The sequence below is a fragment of the Hylobates moloch genome, unplaced genomic scaffold (genome assembly GCF_009828535.3).
Source record: "Hylobates moloch isolate HMO894 unplaced genomic scaffold, HMol_V3 SCAFFOLD_4, whole genome shotgun sequence".
In the NCBI taxonomy this organism is placed as follows: Eukaryota; Metazoa; Chordata; class Mammalia; order Primates; family Hylobatidae; genus Hylobates; species Hylobates moloch.
Window position 1 is genome coordinate 11,678,385 of NW_026652279.1, and position 23,696 is coordinate 11,702,080.

The following is a 23,696-nucleotide window of genomic DNA, read 5'->3' on the forward strand; positions in this document are numbered from 1 at the left end:
AAAAAAGAACACATGACAATATTTTAAGTAAGGATTTAATTTGTCTTTTATATTATTTCATGGTAATATTCATTGGAATTACAGACTATTAATTTAAAATATTGGTTATTTGAATATTTTACTATCAACATTAATATATACTTTGATTATAGGTAAGACTCCCTAGAGTGTCAATTAGATGCAGAAAGCTAATGTGCATTGAGTTCGTTATGATTGATTAGAGTTTATTATGATTAATCAACAGACAGGAAGGATTTTTGTGCAAATATTATTTTTCTCATTTTAAATCCTGTTTGCTCAGCATAACTGTAACAGGATGTCATTAGTATGAGAGTAAGTTTTGAGATGCTTTAAAAGTTTGAGAAATTTGACTGTTAGCAAAAATTTAACATAAGGTGATTTATTTAGCATAAAGAGGTTTGATTTTTTATGGTTTTACTTATTTAAATACATGACTTCCTGTGTGACTCCTGGGTATGTTTACATAGAAAAAATATAAATTAAAATTATAATTAACACACTGAATCAGAGCAGAAGGTTTCCTGGACTAGAATTTGGTTTGTAGCTAAGACAACCACTGAAAAGACATAGTTTGTTGTCTACTATGAGAAGTTACAGATACCGCCAATATTTAGTCTTTAGTTATGCACTATGAATATATTATTCACAAATTTATCTATATCTTTCCTGAACTTACATATATTTTGAATCTGTACTACCTCTTACGATATTAAAATTCAAAACTACCTTTAGCATTGTCTCCAAATAATAACTTTTATTTGCCCTAGAATTTAAAGTTCTTTGAGGTTCTAAGGGCTGACTTTTCACTACCTAACAATGTGTTGGAATAGAGTCCTCATTCCTTGTGTCACCTTGATTGAGTGCTATTTTTCCTGTACCTCATAGGTTGAATGCCTTACCCAGAGTAAAACTGGGATATGAAGGGTGATGTGTGTGTCTGCATTGAATCATCATACTATCTTGTCTCCAGTTGGAAAAATGGTACCATGTTTATATCCATAGGTGTGACATATTTATTAAATAGTAGACTTCTCAGAAGTTTGCTGCCCTCAGGTTGAAACCACTGCCCTGGATCCTTACCACATCTTATACAAATTGGAGTTTTTGCACATCAGTGACTTCCATACCACCTTCCACAATGGCATCGTTGTTTGCAAGAAACAGTGTCTCTCTACCTTCTGCTCACTCTTTGGCATACAAACATTTAATTTATATGAATAGACTGTAAAATCTAGATGACACAATATCCCTGTCCTCTTTGTCTCAGTCTCTTCTTCTAGCTCCTCCTCGGACCAGAATGGATTTAGATGGTCCGTGGAACTGCTGATGTCCTGGGATCTCCTAATGAGATGGAATCAAGGGAAGGGTGGGTTCATCTCAGCGGCTGTGGGCTTAGCTAAGGTGGTCCATGGAGGCCACTTCTGCAGGCGAATTGCATGTTGCTTTAAAATATTATAATACCTTGACTCCTGCTTGGAAGAAGAAAGAAACTGATGTTGTAGTTGAAGATGATGGTGATGCCCTCTCCTGTTCCAATCCACAACACCCCTAAAAGACAGGCAGAGACATTCATATTCTTATTGTCCTTCAATATTTCATAACTTAAAAAGTTACTAACAGTAAAATATATGTCCACATTTTTCTTTTTAAGTGAGTAAAGAATTAACTCATAAATTGAGATAAAATCACCATGATTTTCAGGTCCTGATGTGGAGATTTTATTTATTGTAAAGTCATCTTGCGAATAACTTTGTCCCCCACACTGGTGACGGCCTTATCTTTTCCTGTTTACTTACCTTGATAAGATAGTAAATTGCACTTTTTACTAAATTTCTCATTTAAAAATATTATCAAAGCAGCATAATCTCATCAGTATGTTCTCTCCAACTTTGTGTTGTCTCACCTACTCTGTTTATATTCTAGATTGTAGTTTTCTTATTGCAAATACTGGTTGCCATTTATAGATAACAAAGAAAAGCCTCTACATAACCTTTAATGCAGGGACAACTATTTATTTTTAAATGAACACTGAGAGAATATCAAAGAGTTTAAGGTAAGGGATTAATTTGTTGTATTGATTATTGTATTAAAGAGTCAAGCTAATATTTTATATATTTTTATTTGTTAATTGTTTAAAAATTCACTTTAGACAGAATTTGAGATGCCTCTTTGTAGATTATATTTTTATCCTTTTAACAGATTCTTTGAAACAGTTTTTAAAAACATTTAATTTTACCTTCTGGATGTTTGTATAAATATCTTAACAGTTCTTGAATAATGTTAGACTGCATCCCAATCAGGTTTATGTGGGGTCATCTTAGTCTCTTCTTTATTTTCCTTTTCAACCTTGAAGGGCTTCCTTGGTTTCCAGGGACAATGAGCTGTCTTTGAGAGGATGCTGTAATATCACTGTTACAGGGAGATCTGTTCTTGGTAGGAGAAAAAAATAGAAACAGGATGAAAGAGATAAACGTGAGTGAGTGCTACTGCACAGTTATTTCTGCAAGTAGGTAGTCATTAAAAATTTTCTTCAGTCATGCTGTGATGGTTTCAAATTAGAGCTGCTGGACCATTTCCTTGCAAATTTGTACCCCAATACTTTCTCCATGAAAGTGAGTTGTGCTCAGCCACTAAAAGCTTGCAAATAAAGAGTATACAGTTGTATATCCCATTTATGACTCTTGACTTTCTTCATAATTAATTAAATGCTACCCTCAAATTATACTTCATAGATCCTTCCTTATCTGACCTTTTTCCATTTTTGTCAGTCATTCATCCATTCTTCTTTCCTTCTATCCATCCATCTCCATCCATCCAGCAAATATTTGAATATTTACTATGTGCTAGGCACTGAGAAAAAGGTAAGTACAAGGAACCTGCCCTTAAGAACACAGGACAAGTAGATAAATAAAAGGATTACACGTTGAATTAAGAGCTGTAAAAGAAAGAAGCTTGCTTCAAGAGCACAAAACAAAAGTAGATGTTTCTTCTTTAGGAAGGATAGTCTGGGAAGACCTCTCTGAGGAAGAAATATAAGACCTGCAAAGCTTCATCTGCCAGGTCAGGAGGGGCCAGGCCAGGGAAGGAGTTGCAGAGGAGGGAGAAGAGGGCTCTAGCATTCTGTCCTCCCTGCACCCTCTTCCCATTGGCATGTGCGTGTGAGTCTTGGGTTTCTCTGGAGCGAACCTCTGGAAAGCAGAGCCTCTTTCATCATCATCCTTGTCTTCCCCATGGCACTGAGAACAGTGCCTCTCACACACATGCTGGGAAAACCAATAAATGTTTGGATTAAAGGGCCTTTCAGTGTCATCTGACTTTTCCCAGAACGTGAGTATGATGCCATGTGGAGAAAAGAGATGTGTGTGTTACTCTTGAGAGTACTTTGTGAGTTTCATTATTACTTTGATGAAACTCTTTAATTACCCCACAATAAGGCTTTCATTTAACATTCCACATGGATATTTTAAAGAATTAAAATGTATGAGTAACTTCTTTATTCAATAAATAAAAGGAGCTTCCATTCTTGAGTATTTTCCTGCCACTCTTAAGAGACCATTTACATAGATAATATTATATATAGCTATATATATTATAATGTTATATATTAGTGGTTTCTAGACTTGACTTCCCTTTAGACCACTCTGAGAATCATTTTTTAAAAACACAGAATTCCAAACCATACCCCTGCAGAATCTCACTCACTCGTTTGTTTGGGGAAAGATCCTTGACCTTTATACTTCTTAAATTTCCTGTATTTATTTTAAGGAGGTGGGGTAAGGAGAAGGCTCCTCAAGTGCTTCTGATAGGAAGACTGGTTTGGGAACCATTGGCTGGGATCATAATGAAACATTCCAAGACCAAGTAGATGCTTCTTAAATTGTGTGTAGTTCATGGGCCAATATAGGACCCGGCACATAATAAGCTCTCAACTGTTAACTGTTGTGGGGCTATTGAGTATAAGTATGAGTTTACTGAAAAGAAAAATGACTATCAAAAGAATATAAGAAAATATGGTGTGCTTGGGCTGGGCAATAAAACATTTAATGCCTAAATAAAATAAGAAGAATTTTGAGCTGTGATAAAACAGTAGCATTACTTTTCTTCAGCTAAGTCTTGGACAGGATAACAAGTAAAATCCCTTATCTCTTTTCTAACCTGTTCAAAGTAGTGATTGAATTTTTCCGTCCAAAAAGATTCTGAAACCCAGTTTAGCTTCCAAGGAAAAAGTTGGCTGTCACTTGGATGGTTGATTACTTTAAATCTCATTTTAGTTAAGGTTCAGCTTTTAAAGGGTCAGTAAGAATTCTGATGACTGTAGTTGATTTGCTGCAATTTAGGGCAAAGAGTAGTACTTACTATTTCAGAAGCATTGGAGTACAGGTGATGCTTTTATTCTGTATTCTGTGCTTAGTTTTTTTGGTATTATTTTTTCCTCCCCAACCACACAACAAATTCTTAGTCTGTGTTTAAACTTAGGATTTGGGTATCTCTTTCTTTCTCTCTTTCCCTCTGTATGTGTGTGTGTGTGTTCATATGCATATACATATATATACAAACTCAGGAAACACATCTGAATAGTACAGATGTGCCCAAGACAGTTGCTTACATATTACGTTGATTCATTTTAAAGATATTCATCAAGCCATGGACTGTTTATTCTACTGGGTTCTAGGGATACAACATTAAACCAAACGGACATGGTTCTTGATATCCAGAAGACATGTGTTCGTTAATTTGGGTGATGACTTGAGGAGTAGTATTTTAGTGCTGGGAAATGCATGTAACATCTCATGAATTTTGTGTATGGTGGCATGTGGTCATATTTAAGCTTGGTCCATTTGCTGGTGGACATTTCATTGCTGTATCCAAGAAGGTTCCCTTAGAACTGTACTGTAAGGTAGATCTTTCTAAAGTACTGGTATAAATTGTCAATAGAAATATTTCTTGAGGTGGTGGATTGTCCAACATAAAAAGTCAGGTGATGTTACTGGCTGAACCTGCCAGGGGAACATTTGGCACCACATTATGTCCCCTTCGGGAATGGCTGGAATTGATACCATTGGTTTCGTGATCAACATTTGAGAACTCATGGAGGGTACAGATTTTCCCTGTGTGTGAGCATGTAATAAATCAGAGTTTCAGTTCTAAAATGTACCCGAGTGCCTTGTAGCTTTACTCGCTTTAAATAGTGCCTAAGGTGAGAGAGAGAATCTGGCTTGAACTTTTATTTATTTTATTTCATTAAAATTTATTTTTAAGAGATGGGTTCTCACTCCATTGCCTGGGCTGGTCTTGAACTCCTGGGCTTAAGCAAACCTCCCACCTCAGCCTCCCAAGTAGCTAGGATTACGGATATCTGACACCGTCCCTGGCTTGCTTTTTCAGAAAATAATCCCTTAAAGTTTCTGATATGGTTGTTCCCTATCCTTTCTTTATTTCTTGCTCTTCCACTTTCTGGATTTTTTCATTTGTTTTTTTAACTCTGTCTCATTTTGCTTGGTTCTCTAGATTGGTCAATATTAATCCAGGACAGGTAGCACTAACCATGATTGTAATTGTAAGAGCTTTTTTAAAAATTGAGCATTTGTTGTGCATCAGAGGCAATGCTGAACACATTACTTGTTATCTCTTTCAGTTCTAACAATAACCTATGGGTAGTCACTTATTTCTCCTTTCTCAGGTGAAAGAACTGGGGCCCAGAAAGAACTGGGGCCCAGAAAGTTTAGTAAATTTGTACAAAGTTATAGAATTAGTAAGTGGTGAGATTTGAACCTGGATAAATAAACATCAGAATCCATGTTCTTGATTTTCATGCCAAACTGTGCTAGAGGCAGGAAAAGAGAGGTGGAATAGGTTAGCAAGAGAAATAGTGTAACATCTTAGTCATCTGTTTACCCCAGTACCCGGTACAGTACTGGCATGTAGAAAGTGCTCAATGACTGCTGTTGATGAACTTTCTCCTCTAATCCTGTTTATTGGTCCTTAGTTTTATGAGCAATCTGCCCACTTTTCTCCACTTTGCACGTCCCGCCTTCCCGTGAGCTACCATCACCTCCTACCAGGACTATTGCAGTAGCTAACTCTGCCAGTTTTCTAGTTGGCTGTCAATATAGCAGCCAGAGAGACCTTTCTAAAAACTCAAATCTGAGCTCATCATTCCCCTGCTTGCCATCTCTCTGTGGTTTCTTGTTCATCTCGAAACAGAATCAGTGACCTTTCCCTGGCCTATCAGATCCTTCATGGTCTGGCCCTGGTCACTGTGTAGGTCTCATGGGCACCATGTTTTTCCTTCATACTATGTCCTTCAGTGATAGTGAGTCTGCCTGCCAACTTCCCACCTCATAGTTCTTACATATGTTGTTACTGCTGCCTGGAAAGCATTTCTTCTATACTCCCCCTCTCCCCAACTCAGATCTCAGACCAGAAGTCCCTGCCTAAGGAAAGCCTTTTCTGACCCTTAAATTTTAACTTTTTCACCTCCCTGCAGCAGTTATGACATTTTTCATTATATATTTATGTGATTATTTAATATGTGTTTCCCACTAGACTGTAAACTCCACGAATTTACACAATGCCTGGGACACAGTCCGTGTTGCATAAATATTTATTGAACAAAAGAAAGAAAGAATGAATAAAATGAGCAGAGAATAAACAGAACCAGAAATAGTTTGGCCGAGACTCCTGGCTAGATATTTCCTAGCATTAGAGGGAAGTTAAAAAAAAAGATAATTTCATTATATCATGTAATTTGAGTTTGATTATGGCTGAAAGAGGTTGCATTATTTTCCAACCATTTACTTTGGAGATAAATGTAGGCACAGAGAGGTGAAGTAACTTGCCCGGTGTATGCAGCTAGTCAGTGTCAGATGTCTTTGTTATGACCTTTGAATTGTGTGTAAGGAGAAACATACATACAATATTTTCATAACTCTGTAGGGCGTCTTTGGTGTGCTGAGTCCTGTAGGAGCTGCATAAATATTTGATAATATTGATGTTGTCATGTCTGCATTTTAAAGTGTTTTTTGAGAACATGTATTGCTGTTTTTTCTTCTTGTATACCAATGTGTTCAGAATTAGATTGGATGACAATCTTAAGAATACACAGTTTATGGCCTAACGATTTGTGTGTCCTGAAAGATGGTGGCCATAATTAGGAGCAGTTTGTGTTTTACTTTCCCCAGAACCGGGCAAGGACAACCCTCCTAATATTCTTGGGGTCTGAGGGTAAGGAATGCTGTTTTGGATCTCTAGCCTATCAGCAAGGAGGGCATATTCAATTATCAAGCTCCAAATATGCCTGTGCACAGATGCAAAACACCTAGAGCTGTGTGATGAGTTGATGCCTGAGAGCTCCCAAACTGAGAAGGGACACAAGCAGTTCCACAGTCCTCCCTCCTAGATTCTGTGACTCCAGTAAGTGTTGACAATTCACCGGTATGTGAAATTACCTCTCCTTTTAAGTTCTCTAATAATGTGCAGTCTCTGCAAGCCTCAGCCAGTACCCGAGCTGGATAAGGCTAAATAAGCTTCCCGAAGTGCTTGCCTGGCAGCTGGGCTGCCTCCCTGGCCATGCCTGGGTCCTTGAGTAGCCCCCTTTGTGGGGCGAGGCAGCATTTTTGTCCTGCAGGTACAGTAGGTACTGGATTAAACAGGTCTGCTGTTGCAGACAGACACCAGGCACCGTTCTAGCACAGAGCTGTGTTTGGATTGGAGTTTCCAGGGCCTTATCAGGAGCCACCCCTAGTGACACAGCCAGTGCCAGAACTAACTTTGACTTTCACTCTTCGCCAAGGGCTTGCAGAACACCTTAAAGGAAAAAAGATGGAGGCGCTTAGAGTTCAGATGTTCATGCCATGCTCCTTTGAAAGCTTATATCTGTAAGTGAAGTTTTATTCTGGAAATAATCCCGGGATCACTTAAGAGGAGCAGTTTTTTTTCTCTTTAAGGGGGAGGATAGAGGAAGAGAAGGGTTTATTGGGAGTTAAAAATACTGAAGCTGTTACTTCTCACTGGCTTTAATCAGCTTCAGCTGTAACCTCTGGTAGGTGGCTATGACAAGGATAACAACTAATTTGGGGGTGGGGGTGGTGGTGGTAGATAGAAATGCTAACCCAATATCCTTGCCCTCTCCTTTAAAATTGAATACTGGTCTTAAGTTAATAATGACAAAAATACCTCGACTGCTTGAAAAATCTGAGTTAGAGCAGAGCTTGATTTATGATTGCAAGATAGACTGCAGCCCAGCTTTGTTATGAATAAAACAGGATTTTCTTCAGGAAAACAGTGTGCTTAACCCAGTAGTAACATTTGTCAAAACTCTCCCATTGTAAACACTGTGAATTTTTGGTTTCTCCCCCCCCACCTTTTTTTTTTTTTTTTCCCTGACTGTGGAATGGTAACAGTTGCATTAATGAACATCTTCTTTGCATTCTTGTATATTGATTTTTTTTCTCTTGGAGGGGGAAACAGACATCCAAACATCAGAATTGTCTGCCTGACATATAAATGTAGAACAAGTTTAAAAAATGGCAATTTCAAAGAAATATTAAAATGGAGAAAAACTAAACAGAGGATAGTTCCCCCCACCTCCTTTAACATTTACTTTCACTGTTAGGTGATAAGATTTGAAAACAATGCTAAAAGCTGTGTCCCCAAGTGAATAGGCATTCAAGCAAATCAACTTATGCAAAAGCCACCTCTGGAGCTTAATCATTATTTACTGAACGTTCCTGGGTCATGGGAGAGGTTCTGATTAAGTCAGAAAGGCATTATGTTCAGCAGCTTGTGAAGGTGTGTTTAAAGACAGCAAGAATAATGGAAAAATACTAGATGTAGCAGATCTATTTTTAGAATTTGATTCTTAAAAAATATAAATATAATTACCATAAGTTTAAGTGTGGGTTAAAGTTCATCATTTTCAGTAGATACATCTTTAAAAGGTCTTATAAAATGTAGTTTTAAAAATGATTTCTAATTTCTTGAGCTTCTATTTCTGCTGTAGTTTGTTTTAATAGATACTTTAGATTTTTTTCATTCTTTATGTCATTATAACAGCTTAATTACTCATCTCTATAAAATGTTAGAGCATTTTCTGAACAAAGCATATATAATTATGTGTTTAAAATGTCACTATGCTAGAAATGTTATAAATTTTTGCCTTATAAATGAGATACTAGCTGGGGAGATGATGTCTACTCTTTGTGATTCATTCTCTACAAAAATATACTCTATAACTTACTAACTTTTTAATATTAATAATGGATGGCATGAACAAATGAAACTTGCTGTTCTGATGCAACGTAAGAATGGTAATGTCAAACCTGAATTTACAGCCAAATTAATTCTTAATTTTGAATTTCATTTTTTTGGTTAACTAAAATACTGGTCATAAGAGCATGCTTCCCTTATACACTCTCAGAATGAAATTCTTCACAAACATGTTTGACAAAACTTGTTCACTGAGTTATTGCCCATTAACTTTTCTGTGCGTGTTCTTTTAGGAGAGTACACACTGTGAATTAATTGTTTTGTATTTTCCTCTAGGAAAGAAAAGGAACATGATAGCAGAAGGCAGCATTCTAGAATTTTGGCTCCCTAGAAAGTCACTTGTCAGCTTTGACTAGTTTTTAGATGTTAAGATGTTCAGAAGACACCATTTCAGGAATGAAAACACAGACTAGAAGAATTCGTTGCCTAACTTTTACTCATTGTCCACATGGTTTGTGGGAACTATGCTAAGTATTGTACTTGTAGTAACACATTTAATTTTCACAACTGCTCTATGAAGAAGATACTTCTTTCCACCCCCATTTTGCAGCCGAGAAAACTGAGGCTCAGATAGGTGAAAAACCATGCCCAAGTGATACAGCTAAGAAATGACAGGGCTAGGAATTTGACCCAGGGATCCTGGCTCCAGGACTTAATGCTATTATCTGTTGTGGTCTGTGGATTTTCACTTAAGATAATAAATGAATCAATATTTCTTCCTCTGATTTTTTATCTAGTGGGTTTCTCCTATCCCTAGATTTCTGAATTACCAAACTATAACTCATTTGAGCTTTTGAGGGGCCGTGATTGGTCCTCATGCCATGGTTTTTGTCTATCAGGTGTATTTCCCTGAGTCCAATTCACTATTGATTATAAGACAGCTATTGGCTGGGCGCGGTGGCTCACGCCTGTAATCCCAGCACTTTGGGAGGCCAAGGCAGGTGGATCATGAGGTCAGAAGTTTGAGACCAGCCTGGCCAACATGGTGAAACCCCGTCTCTACTAAAAAATTAGCCAGGCATGGTGTCCCGGGCCTATAATCCCAGCTACTATGGAGGCTGAGAAAGGAGAACTGCTTGAACCTGGGAGGTGGAGGTTGCAGTAAGCTGAGATCGCACCACTGCACTCTAGCCTGGGAGACAGAGGCAAGACTCTACCTCAAAAAAAAATAAAAAAATAAATAAAAATAAATAAAAAAAGCTATGTGGGGGAGAAAGAAACTCTACTAAAATATATTCATTGATTATATGATCTCTTCTGACTTGGGAAATCTTAACATGTGGAGGGAAAGTTCCTCTTAGAATTACGGAACTGTAAGGCCGGGCGCGGTGGCTCACGCTTGTAATCCCAGCACTTTGGGAGGCTGAGGCGGGCGGATCACGAGGTCAGGAGATCGAGACCACGGTGAAACCCCGTCTCTACTAAAAAATACAAAAAAATTAGCCGGGCGTGGTGGCGGGCACCTGTAGTCCCAGCTACTCGGAGAGGCTGAGGCAGGAGAATGGCGTGAACCCGGGAGGCGGAGCTTGCAGTGAGCTGAGATTGAGCCACTGCACTCCAGCCTGGGCGATAGAGCGAGACTCCGTCTCAAAAAAAAAAAAGGAACTGTAGTAGATCCCTAGAGCCCAGAGTTCTCCGTCTCTGGATGATTCAAGCAAATGGTTTGAAGAAGGGTGCACCAACTGTAAGGTTCTAGTATTATTAGATTCTATGAGGTAGAATATTTGTTAGGAGAGAGACACCAACTTTGCTCACTGAACAAATATTTATTTTGTTCTGCTATGTGCTGGGGAGACAACATGTGAATAAAACATGTAAATATCTCTGCCCTCCTGGAGCAGATTGGACGAGGTCATGAAGGACCAAGCACATACCAGTTTCATCCCTGAGTCTGGCCCTCATTCTCATGGTTCAGGATGGCTTCTGAAGCTCCAGCCGGTGCAGCCAGATTACAGGAGACATGGCAGCAGAGGGTTTAGAGAAGGGGATCATTTGAAGGAGATTTTCTGCAGCCGATTCCGATACTCAGCTATGTTTGGAAATGAATACTAAAACATTCAAGATCAACTGTTTGTGTAGTAGACGAGCTGGAACATGAGCCCACATACATCTCTCATTCTTAGGCCACGACATTTTCCTCCATGTCTGACAAAATTCACATTCTGTTCCCCACCTCCAGTCAACCTGGCCAGAGGTCTGAAAAGCCCTTCTGATACTGAATTCAGTGTTTTGGATGGAATCAAATGGGAAGGACTACTCACTCCTGCCAAATGGGCTATGAAACCACTCAGAAACATCTATCCATAAACTGCCCATGGCTTTTTGTGGGTACAGCACAACTGCTTTGTCATAAACAAAAGGAACCGATAGGCTGAATCTATACGAACTGCCTCCCCCTCAAGAGGTACTATGAGATGGGTCGTATGAAGCCCCTCCCACTCGTATAACTCACTTCACAATACCTTTCACCCCATGTCCTTCTCCAGCTGAGGATCCCACAGTCTCCTAAGATGTAAACTTTAAGTTCTGTTGAAATAGACTCTTACGTAGAACTCCAGAAAACAGTTTCGGTGGTGTTCTTGGGTTTGTCTTAGAAGACTCTTGAGGATCTTTGTTCTTTCCTATTTTTCTTCACCTAGAACCACCATGGAGATGTATATATTTGATCTTTAATTTATGTTATGCTATAGTACAGTTGCTGTAGTCAGTTGTGTTTGAATTAATAAAAAAAATCAGGCCAAAAAAAAAAAAAGCCAGTCTGTTTCACCACAAAAAGAAATTCTTAAGAATGTTTTGAAAGTGCCATCAACTGCACAAATCAGAGTTGGTAAATGGATATACACACACACACATATATACATGTATACATACACACATACATATATACACACATACATATATATGTGTGTGTATATATATGTGTATGTATATATATGCGTATAAATATATGTGTATATATATGTGTGTGTATATATATGTGTATATTTATATATATATATATTTCTGAGATGGAATATATGTAAATATATATATATATATTTTTTGAGACGGAATCTCGCTCTGTCGCCAGGCTGGAGTGCAGTGGCGGGATATCAGCTCACTGCAACCTCCACCTCCTGGGTTCAAGTGATTCTCCTGCCTCAGCCTCCTAAGTAGCTGGGACTACAAGCGTGTACCACCATGCCTAGCTAAATTTTGTTTTTTTAGTAGAGACGGGGTTTCACCATGTTGGTCAGGATGGTCTCCATCTCTTGATCTCGTGATCCGCCCACCTGGATATATATTTTTTTTAATGGCAGTCTGGGTGTCTAACATTTTCAGAGTGATTGCCACTTCTGTTATCTACTTAAATCTAATTGGTGAAACTTAGCATGTAGCCAGTCTAGCTCTGGAAAGCTGGGAAATGTTGTGGGTGGGAGTGTGCCTAGCCAAAACAAAGAGAAAATAGGAAAATAGATGAGTGCTAGGTTTTATGAACTGTAGGTCTTAGGCTGAAACTTTGACTTTTTCCCCAGTATTACTGGTATTTTTTTAAATGTTACAAAACCAGCTGTAGTATCCCAGGATACATCAAACTGGCTTAAGAAAAAATGGAGTTTGATTGGCCCTTGTGAAGTCCTTGTCCAGGGTTAGTCCAGGGCTATCATGACTTCAGGGATGATTTGATACAGGTGCTCAATGCCATACAAACACTGGCTCCCTCTTTCTTTGTTCTTCCTTCTCCTTAGTCCTCTGTTCTTTCTTTACTGTTTCCTCCAGCTTGGCTTTCTTCTGGGATAGATCCAGGAAGTTCCAGATTTATATCCTAGCAGCTTTTCAAACCTTAGTTTAAAGAGACTCATTTTAACCTAATAGTTTCAGTTGAAGGCATAGGGATGACTCTTACTTGATTGTCTTGGGGCACAAGCACATTCCTGAGTTAGTCTTTGTGACCAGAAGGATGGATTTCCTGATTGGCCAGGGTCGTACTTCCATGTCTGGAGGTAGTGGCAACACCATAACCTCATGAAGTGAAAGTGAAGGAGGCTGGTTCTTCAAGGTTAAATCAGGTTCTTTACCAAACAAGTGGGACAGGATGCTGGGCAGCTATAAATGTCGTGTGGCCACCATAAATCATTGCTGCTATGTGTAAGGTTGCCTGTTAAACCATGACAGGTGTACCCATTCACTGCTCCTTAGATTACAATTTGTACTTTTGTCTTGATTTCAACACAATGTTGAAAACTTTGCATCTTGGTTGACGTGTGCTAGACATGCAGTAATTGTTAAGTGATGGTGGTCTAAGGCTTTTGAATTTTCTCTGATCTGTTATAATGTCTAGAAAAACAGCCAGAGCATGCCCTGTGATTGGGACAATTATTTGAGTACAAATAGAAGAGCTTTCTACCTTTAAAAAGTTCCTTCCAGTTCCTTTCACACTCATGTCTGAATTCTGTCATTAGTTTGTCATTGTGTTAGATTTTTAAAAATTGCTTTTTCTTTTAAAATACTCTCAGTGGAGCATCTTGCCATGCCCTATTAATTACTTTAAGGGATGAATTTTTCAAAGCCCTTTAAAACATGGCAGTTAGATGTGAATGGGATTCCATAGTTGGACACAGTAAGCAAGAAGTCTAGAGTACAGTCTAGTGAAAGGAAGCTTGATATGAAAAACAGAAAACTTGAGTGTGGGGCACTTCAACTTTATCTGCTTTATAACCTTTCAATGGTTTGGCTCTCAGAGGCGATTTCCTTGAAAGGAATTGAGTGTTAAGATTGTGCCAACCCATAGTGGCATCTGTGGAAAATGGAGATCAGTCGTGGTCATAAAATGAGGAAATGGCAAAATTCATATCCTTAGTTTAAAATATCTTTTAGTAAGAACTTGATATTCCTCTTAGTTGGAGTATACAGAAGTGAGAAACACTCTGGTAAAAAAAATAACCAGCTTAAAAAAAATCTGCAGATGAAAATTGCCTGGAAGAGCATTGTTCATATGTTACAGAGGTCTCTAAACATTTTCGATCCTTCTTCCTAGTTAATTTCTTTCAAGAAAACCTTCTCAACACATTTTCATTTGATTTATAAGTTATGTATATGTGCCACTATTGTACAACATGTACAAAAGTAAAAAATAGAAGTGATAGTATAAAATATATATGAAGAAATGTTTTAATTTTTCTTCCTGCACCAGGTTGTCATTTTTGATATGGATTTTTGGAGAATACTGATATATTGGGAACCTTATTAAGGTTCTCCTTGATTTTTATCTAATCAGTCATTGAGATTAGTCTTTCCTGGTACCTGTTGAAGGTCCAGCTTAAAAAAAATGTGGAGAATCCTGAATGGATATGAAACATCTTCCATTTTTAGCAGCGAATTGAGGTCTCAGTGTTAGAAAGAAAAGACTTCAGATTTTAACTTGTGTATGATTGGTGGTTGTTAATTTTTAGAATGCTTTTCTCCCTGTGTACTGTGAAATGTACAAAGCTCTGGAGATAGGAGCATTGTCCGGTTGAGATACCATGCTATCCTGCATGTCCAGCAGCACCTAGCTTTTGGAAAGCATTTGCATGGGGCATACAAGCTATATTTTGTAAGCCTTTATATTTTAGCTGTGCCAGAGACCTGGAGTATTTATTATCTGAGCTGCTCATGTTACTCCCAAAAAGGTGGAATCTTGGCAGATCTCCCTTCTTTTTCTTGATGACTAAAACCCAAGTTAGGTGTTGACAGAAGTCCAGAAGATCTCAGTGTGAAGCCAAACTATGATATCTGGTACTTTCACATTTGCATGGGTTACAGTCCCAGCTATTTTAAGTACGAGGGATGATATAGTTTCTTATTAGTATTTTTTTCCACCATGCACGGTGAAAAAGTCATCCTGAATCACTTTGGAAGGAATGGAAAGTTTGAGATAACAGAAGTGCCATTCACTCTGAAATGTTAGACACCCAGACTACCATTTAAAAAAAATACAGCCATTTACCAACTCTGATTTGTGCAGTTGGTGGCACTTTCAATAGATTGGTAAGAATTTCTTTTTGCTGGTGGAACAGACTGGTTAGGGGCAGTTCTTGTAGATTCAACCTATCAGTTCCTTTCATTTATGATAAAGCAGTTGTGCTGTACCCATAAAGGGCCGTTGGAAGTTTCTGGTTAGATGTTTTTGTTTGGTCTCGTAGCTTATTTAGCAGGAGTGAAGTAGTCTTTCTCCTTCTGTCCCATCCAACATGTTGCATTCAGTATCAGAAGGACTCTTCAGGCCTCTGGGAAGGCTGATTGGAGGTGAGAAATGGAATGCGAATTTTCTGACTTGGAAGAAAGTATTCTGGTCTAAGAATTAGAGATATGGGCTCATGTTCCAGCTCTCCTGCTGTGCAAACAAGTGATCCTGGGTATTTTACTATTAGTTTCCAAACATCGGAATCAGTCAAGTGTCAGAATCGGCTGCAGAATTTTTGTAGACATATTGATTCCTGGGCCGTACCTAAACAAATCAGAATTTCCAGGAATGAGGCTGGACATTTTTATTTGAGACAAAGTTCTCAGCTAATTTTGCTTTTTCAGCTAACCGTTTGCATTTTGAAACCCCTGTAGCTTAACCCATCGGTGACATAAGTTTCTCCTTTGCCCAGAAGGTTAATACTATTGAACCTTCCTGTGTCTTCACTGTGTATGTGAATATCAACCACTGAGCTTCCTGGACACAAATAAATTGTACATCAGTGCAAACAAATACTAGGCTTTGAGCTCTATCAACCAAACGACTATAATGAAGATTATTTTTTACCGAATAAAAATGCTACAATTCCTACTTTATGGCTTATGAGAGATTTGCAGAATAAATTATCTTCTCTCTCCATCCCTGAAAAAGTTTTTTGAATTCTCTCCTTTAAATAGATATTGCCTAAACTTTACAAGACATATCTTCTGTCGTCCAAACTTGCACATAGGCATATAAAAAGTAGATTCCTTGTATCTAAAAGAAGATGCATGCTCATGGTTTAATATTATTATTTTTACGACTAATTTTTAAACTGTGTTCCAATTTATTGGACCATGTTTCAGTCATTGTGCTAAGCTTTTTCTATCTATTAAAAATTTTAATTCTCACCACAGTGCTGAGAGGCAGATGTATTGCAAAGTGCAGAGATAGACTAACTGGGCCACAGTCACAAGTTACTGCACAGCAGATCTGAACTCTGCCTAAGGAGTGGCATAAAGGAAATGCAAGGAAAAGTATAAAATTCCTTTAGTGTCTCTAGGTTTCTACTGATGGCCAGAGTACTGCCTTAGAGGACTGTGATATTGAGACCAAAGACCAGTCCCTATGAGATAGTAAAAGAACGCTGGCATTACTGTTAAAGGTGTGGGGTGGGCAGACAGATGTTTGGATGCTGGAGCATTGAATTTAATGGAATTTCTGATATAGTTAGGTGGCTGACGAAGATAGTAGAATAAACTATTAGGATTTAGGAATACATCAGATAGTTCAGAGCCCGTGTCCAAAATACTTATACCATCATAGAGAAGAGGGAGGCTTTGAAGGTTAAGAATGTAAATTCCGCCATAGAGGTAGGACTCAGGTCACATTTGGTGGCCATCTATTGTCTGTATACCTCCAGCTACTGTGCTGAACACTTTAATTTAGTGAACATTAACTGACCCAATCCCTGTAGCACTTTAAAATGCTGGATTTTGGAAAAGCCCAGAGAGGTCAAGTGGCTCATTAAAGCTCATGCAGCTCAGCAGTGACTGAACTACCCTTGAGTCCAATCGGTGGCCCTCCTCCTTCAGCCATTGCTGACAAATTCCCAGTTCTCAGGGGCGTTGTGTGCCTGGCTTCAGTGATGCCCATACATGCCAGTAAAGGCATTTGTCTCTCTGCCCGTCGGCTTTCAAAGGGTGCTTTCTGATGGCGAGATGCCCACCTTCCCAGGTGGGAATGGATCAGAGTTCTGTAGTCTAGTTAACTGACTTAATTTTAAGGCATCTCAGAAGAATTATGTGACTGTGGCTTTAAAGTCTATGAGATTAGAAACCAGGTATTCCCAGCCCCTGGCAATAACTATTTGTTGAATAAATGACCTTTACATAATCTGATTAAAAGGAATCAGACTCATGGAATTAGGATTATCTAGCGAAGATTCAGCTTCATGGCCTGGGATGGGTTCAGTTAGCTTTTAAAATTAAATACATTTGGACATCTCTCTTTGTGTATCATTAGTAGCTTCAGCATCACGTCCTCGTTTTAAAAAATAAGCATTGTTGCCACTTGTAATGTTCTCACATAAACCTCGATTTGGAGCTTAAAGACATTATGCTTATTTGTCTTGCTGACATTGTGACATGCAGATGTCCTCATTTTTGTCTAGAAGGTGATAATTGCAGATTCAGTTACTTCTAAGAGAAACGGATGTTTAGAAGATTGAGAGCAAAACTGAGAATCTGGGAGTCATCTTTCACAATGTGGAACTATCCCGCAGGGAGTGTGTGCCATGAGGCGACTCTAATGCTTCCTTTGCACTTTTGGGTTTTTTTTTTTTTTTTTTTTTTTTTTTTTGCGAGAAGATTTATTAAAACACTGTCAATTAACTGAGCTGTGCTATATTTATATAAATATAAAAAGATATTTGCTATATTTTTTAGTGGGGTTTCTTTTTACTTATACTGGTCTACTTCATACATATGTATTTTTTTTCAGACAGGATATTTCAGAAAATGCTTTGAATGATATTGTTGTCGACTTTCACGTATGAAGACTTAGTGCATTTGATAACTAGAAATTTTAATTTAAGATGTCTTAAGAATGCTTTACTGTTAATTGAAAGGATTTCTTCCCCCGGTATCACAGCCAATGACTCGTCTTGAGCAGCTAATTAGTGCGATTATTCCACAGCTGCATTTGCTACAGCACAAAGGTTTGCTTCTGTTTTTATCAAAAGAATCAGTCTCTCTGGGAATGTTTTAACCTGACAGGCTTTGAATAGTAAGGCCGCTTATTTATTTATTTATTTATTTTAAAATAACTGTTCCCCCTGCGCTTCCCCCCGCGCTTCCCCCCACCACCCGCCATGCCCCTCATCACAGCTCTCCTTCTTTTCTTGGCTTAGGAAGGTACATTTGAGGTTTGAACACATACTCTAAAATGGGAAAATACATTTTTTTAATGCTCTTTTAGTAGACCTGTATCAAGTGAATAGATTATTTTAAGTGAGTTAGAATAATGGCCAAGTGCCCTTAATATGTGGATGAGTGCATGATATTAAATAATAAGCAAGGTATTAATGCTGTTTGATTTGTATGTGTCTGTAGAAAATGTAGGAAAACATGAAGGAAAGAGGGTTTGTGTTTGCTGGAATGCTGAGCACTTCCAAGTTTGCCAATGTACTGGATACAGTCACCACTTTCCCATCGTATTGTCAAAATGTTGTCTATGTTGGATTCTGTCCCCTTTCTTCTGGGCAAATGGTGATTTTGATCACTCAAGTCCTTTCTTCATGGTCTTAAATTAGTGTCTAGAGGCATATACTCTGCCATTGAAAAAATACTATGACTTCTTTATAGTTGAGGGGAGTAAAATGATAGAAAGATAAATTTACCTGTAATTATATTCTCACCCTGGCAACTATGATGATCTTTGAACATTTCCTACTAATCATTTTGTGTACTTGTGTACATGCATATACCACGCTTAATTTAAATTAGAATGTAAATATACTTTCGAATCCTACTTTTAAATTCCCTCTTGTTACATACATTTCCGACTTTGTTCTGTAGTTGCACAATTAAAAAAAATAGGTAGTATTTTATTGAATTCGTGTATGATAATGCATTTAACCATTCTCATATTATGGGACAAATGTTTGATTATTCACATATTTTGCAATTTGTAAAGAGCTTTGTAATATCAGTTTTTGCACATTTAAGTTATTTACTTAGGAAAATTGTCCATCACATTTCTGAAACAAATTGTATGAACAATTTTTAGCTTTTTGGTAATGTTGTTAAGCTGTTTTAATATATACCAACAATGGTGTAGAGTAACATTATTCTTATGCTTTTTCTTGTCATGGACAGTTTGTTTATTAAAAAAAAAAACCCTTGGATCTTACCTTAAATACTATTTTGTATCTGGCTTTTCTAAGTTCATTTTATTGTGTAGTTTTATTCACGTCAGTAACTATATTTTTACACTAGTTTTAATGGTTGCATCATGTTACATTTTGATTCTCTGACAATACACTGAGCCAATTTCCTGTTGTGAAAATAAGCAAACTGTTAAATTGTTAATGTGTAGTTTTTCTGGGATATCGTGAGGGTAAAACCAACACTTCTTCATCCCCTAGCATGCTTTGTTACCTTCAGAGCCTGAAGGTTCCTGTCTTTAAGGAGCTGGTGAGGATGGTCAATGATATTTAAGGCTTTATTTTGCCCTTTATTAGAAGATGAAAGATAATACTGGAGTTTATACTCAAGGAAGGAAGTTCAAAGTACAAATACTTACCTTGAAGCATGACTTTCTCAAGAGTGAAGATTTTCTCGAATGTTCCTTTTCTTCTGTTCCAGGTGCTAAGATTTTGAACCATTTACCTAAACTCAGACATTAAAAATATATATATATAGAGAGAAATAAACAATGAAACATTTTCTACCTATAATAATAGTGACAGCAAGCATTTGTTGAGCCAGTACTACATGGTACTCATTGTACTAGGGGATTTATATGCCTTGTTTTATTTAATCCCCCCAAATCCCTAGGAAGTAGGGCTTTAAAATATGCATGATGCAATAGAAATTTTAAAAGAACAGCTCCCACCTTTATAAATGGTAAGTGGGTAGAAAACTATTGTTATCCTTCTTTTCCGGATTCTAAGACAGAGAGAGATTTAATAACTTGATGTCTTAGAGCTGGCAAGATAAGTTATCAGAAACCATATTTAGGAAAATTAGGAAGTCTTTTCTTTTTAATTTGTGAGTAGGGTTTGAGAATTTTAAACTATTTGGGGTAGAGTGAGTACCAAAACCGTTAGAAGTAGTCCTCACGGGGAATGCACAGAGAACACATAGTAACATAGGAGAGGGCATGCCAAGGTGCATCAGAAGAAAAGACGGCACAAAGAAAACCACCCAGAGAAGTATTGGCCTGTCAGACCAGCTCGTCTTCTGCCCCCTTACCCAAAGACCGAGGTCGAGTTCAGTGTTAACATTCTGGCCCAAATACTTCCTTCATTAATTATCTGTACTTATTGTATCTTAGAAAAGTTTCCTCTCGGCAAAGCTCACCTTTTCTTTAATCAATTTTTGTTAGTAAACATTTTAGGCATCTTCAAAGAACTTAGATAATGTGTAGGAGTAGTTATTTGGTTAGATTCAGTTGTACAAAAAAGCAAATCAAGCAATTTATTTTTAAATGTGGAAATTTGGGTGCCATTAAGATGCTTTGCTTCTTGGCAGTGCATGTGGTGGCGCTATATTTGGTGGTGATGAGTAGTGTGCAGCATAAAATGTAAAAAAAAAATTAAAAAAATTAAGCCGCCTGATAAAAATGCCTAGATGCAATCAAGCTGACTTATTTTAATTCAACTACTAATGACTTAAATCCTGTCACCTCTTGATTTTCAATTATGTGGAGTACCATTCTGTGACTTGATTATATTTGCGCAGACTCGTTTTATAGTTTGGTGCAATTTAGGATACCCCAAAGTGCAAACGAAGGGTCTCATTAGGAAACTAAATGTTGTATGCATTTTGGTTTTCCCACAGCAGTTCCGCGGAGCATCCTGGGGCCTCCAAGCCTCCGATAAGCTCCTCCAGTATGACATCACGCATCTTGCTACGCCAGCAACTCATGCGTGAGCAGATGCAGGAGCAGGAGCGCAGGGAGCAGCAGCAGAAGCTGCAGGCGGCCCAGTTCATGCAACAGAGAGTGCCCGTGAGTCAGACACCAGCCATAAACGTCAGTGTGCCCACCACCCTTCCCTCTGCCACGCAGGTGCCGATGGAAGTCCTTAAGGTACGTGAGTGTCACTCTTGTTGGTTGGACCAAACTCTCTTCTATTTTCCATTTGCTAGGTGTTTTGTTTATCTGAATATGTATTTCGTTAGACTGACCCGTCAGAATTATATTTGAAAACTCCAACTCCCTTAATTCCTACATGGCTTTATATTTTCAAAGAAGGATGCAAACGCATTGTAACTGTAACACTCAATAAATGGTGGGAGTCAATGTTCCATGAGAAATTGCAAGTAGGAATACATGTTTGTTGTAATGACATCTTTCTTTGGGAAAGTTTCAAAACCAGAGTTATCTGAGGTGGGCCTCTTCTAATAATTCACGTATCTTAAATCTTTTTTTCTTAAATACCTTCCATAGCCACTCTTTAATTTTCTTTTTATTTAGTATGCAATATTGGTTGTAAAATCTGTCTGTTTTAGAGAGCTCTTCACATATAAGATTGAAGAAGAGCTTTCTGCACTTTAATAACCAGACTACATAATCCTTTTACTGAAGTGAGTTGTCTGCTTTGGGTCTCTTTGATTTCTTGCTAGAGTAGAAACTGCAGGAGCTTGTTAGCATCATTCGATTAGGGACATATAGCTTCCTAATTACTAAGGAAAATTGTAACAAGTCTAAGAATAGAATTCCATCTCACACATGTGTCTTCCACATCACATAGGGAGATTCTCCTTGTTTAAGAATAAACATTTCAGTTCTTAAATATGACTGATTCAAGGAAAGTTAAAAGGAAGGTAGAGGAATTTCCTTATTTTTAGTGTTTTTTTTTTTTTTTTTTTTTTTTTAGTACCTGCTCACCTAATTCTGAAAAGTCTCAAGTGTTACTGTTCATTAAACAATGTGAACTTTACAGACCAGTGATTCATTATTGGTTTTTGCATTCATCCATGTGCACAGAAAAAACGTCTCCCATTATTTAAAGTTTACTATTAAAGTAAATAGAGAGATGATGTGTTATAATCAGGAATCAATCTGTGAACCTTACCAGGAAGTAGGAAAGAGATTCTTTAAAAAACAAATCAAGAGTCAATTATTTTTTATTTGCAAAGACTTAAAATGTAGTGATGAAATAATGGAACTCGGATGAAGAAACCAACTGAAATTGGGTTAGGGAAAAAAGATACAAATAGCTTACCATAAAGCTTTACTCTAATGTGATTGTTTGAAATTCTGGATATTGCCACAGTTAATGGATTTTTTACTCTTTTTTTTTTTTACCCCTCAATTAACTCAAGTTTTCTCTCTGGAATAGATGATGCGTTGAATCTTTCTGTTCTGCTTGGGTGAAAATTGATATGATCACTAAGTTTTTATAGATTTAAGAATTATTTAAGATTTAAGTTGTTGTCTCATGCCTGCAGGGGTGATAATTATTGTGTATACCTTAGGTTATTTAAAATTGTATGAATTAAATAGTAACAAGATGTGGAGAAATATGTCTATTTTATTCATCATAATAGTTTACCTTTTTAATCTGAAGGGCAAATTTTAGAAGAGTTGACATGGATTTGGGCTACTAGTGGGTTATATCCAATTGAAGGTAATGTTAAAGAATATTTATTAAGATGAATCTTCCTGTTAAGGCAGGTACAACTGATAGAGAGGAAATTACCCAAATGAAAATGTGTTGAAACATCATTTCCAGATTATGTTAAAAATGAGCATAATTTCTAAATGTCTTTGTCACTGTAAATATATTATTTTTGAAAATGATTAAAATTAAAATCTACATTAAGTTGTTTGAATAACATACCAATATTTTTATATGTTGCTTTGTCCTGGTGATACTAGATTGAGCTACAACCCCTAACTTATGTATGCCAGAAAAATGTCCAAAGTTAAAGCACAAATAAATTGTTACAAGTGGACGACATACTCTAACTAAAAATAAGTATTAGGTAAATTTCTCTTTTATTCTGAACATAGTTCATGTCTATTTAACTTCTGCTTTTTTATATTTCAGTTATATAAACTAGTAAACTATGTCATATAAATAAAAAGAATTATTGCCATAACTATGTGGTTAGGTTTGATAGCTATTTAGACAAATTTTAGTATTCTTAAATGAAAAAACAAATAAGAATACACGATTTCATTAAGACAATATTTTAAGAAAATCAGATAACATTTTTAAAGAGAATATCATATAAGTGATTGCTTCAGATACTTAAAGACTTAGGACTTCATACATATAGTTGGCTTATTTTCAAAATTTTGTGTATAAAAGTATTATGAAACATTATAGAAAGATAAGTGAGAGAAAGATGGTTATTTTTTCTTTTTTATAGTGTTTAAATTATAAGCATAATTTTATGAAGTAAGTGGTTAATAGCAAAACAGTTAATATGCTTAATCTTGGGCCATTTATTTTTCCATGAATATATATTTTCAAAGAATGGTAATGCCA

The 23,696-nt window shown here is 37.2% G+C and overlaps 1 protein-coding gene across 5 annotated transcripts in view; it reads left to right on the forward strand.

Annotated features, from left to right (window-relative positions):
• Positions 1 to 23,696, forward strand: part of MITF (melanocyte inducing transcription factor) — a 232,824-nt gene that overhangs the window by 122,614 nt on the left and 86,514 nt on the right. For 2 of the 5 annotated variants that reach the window (XM_032149481.2, XM_032149482.2), the window contains exon 2: positions 21,037 to 21,286. In XM_032149481.2, coding sequence (XP_032005372.1) covers positions 21,037 to 21,286 — 250 coding nt within the window. Of the gene's footprint in view, positions 1 to 7,842; positions 7,899 to 21,036; positions 21,287 to 23,696 lie in introns of those variants that run through there. The other 3 variants (XM_058437151.1, XM_058437152.1, XM_058437153.1) reach the window with 2 other exon arrangements.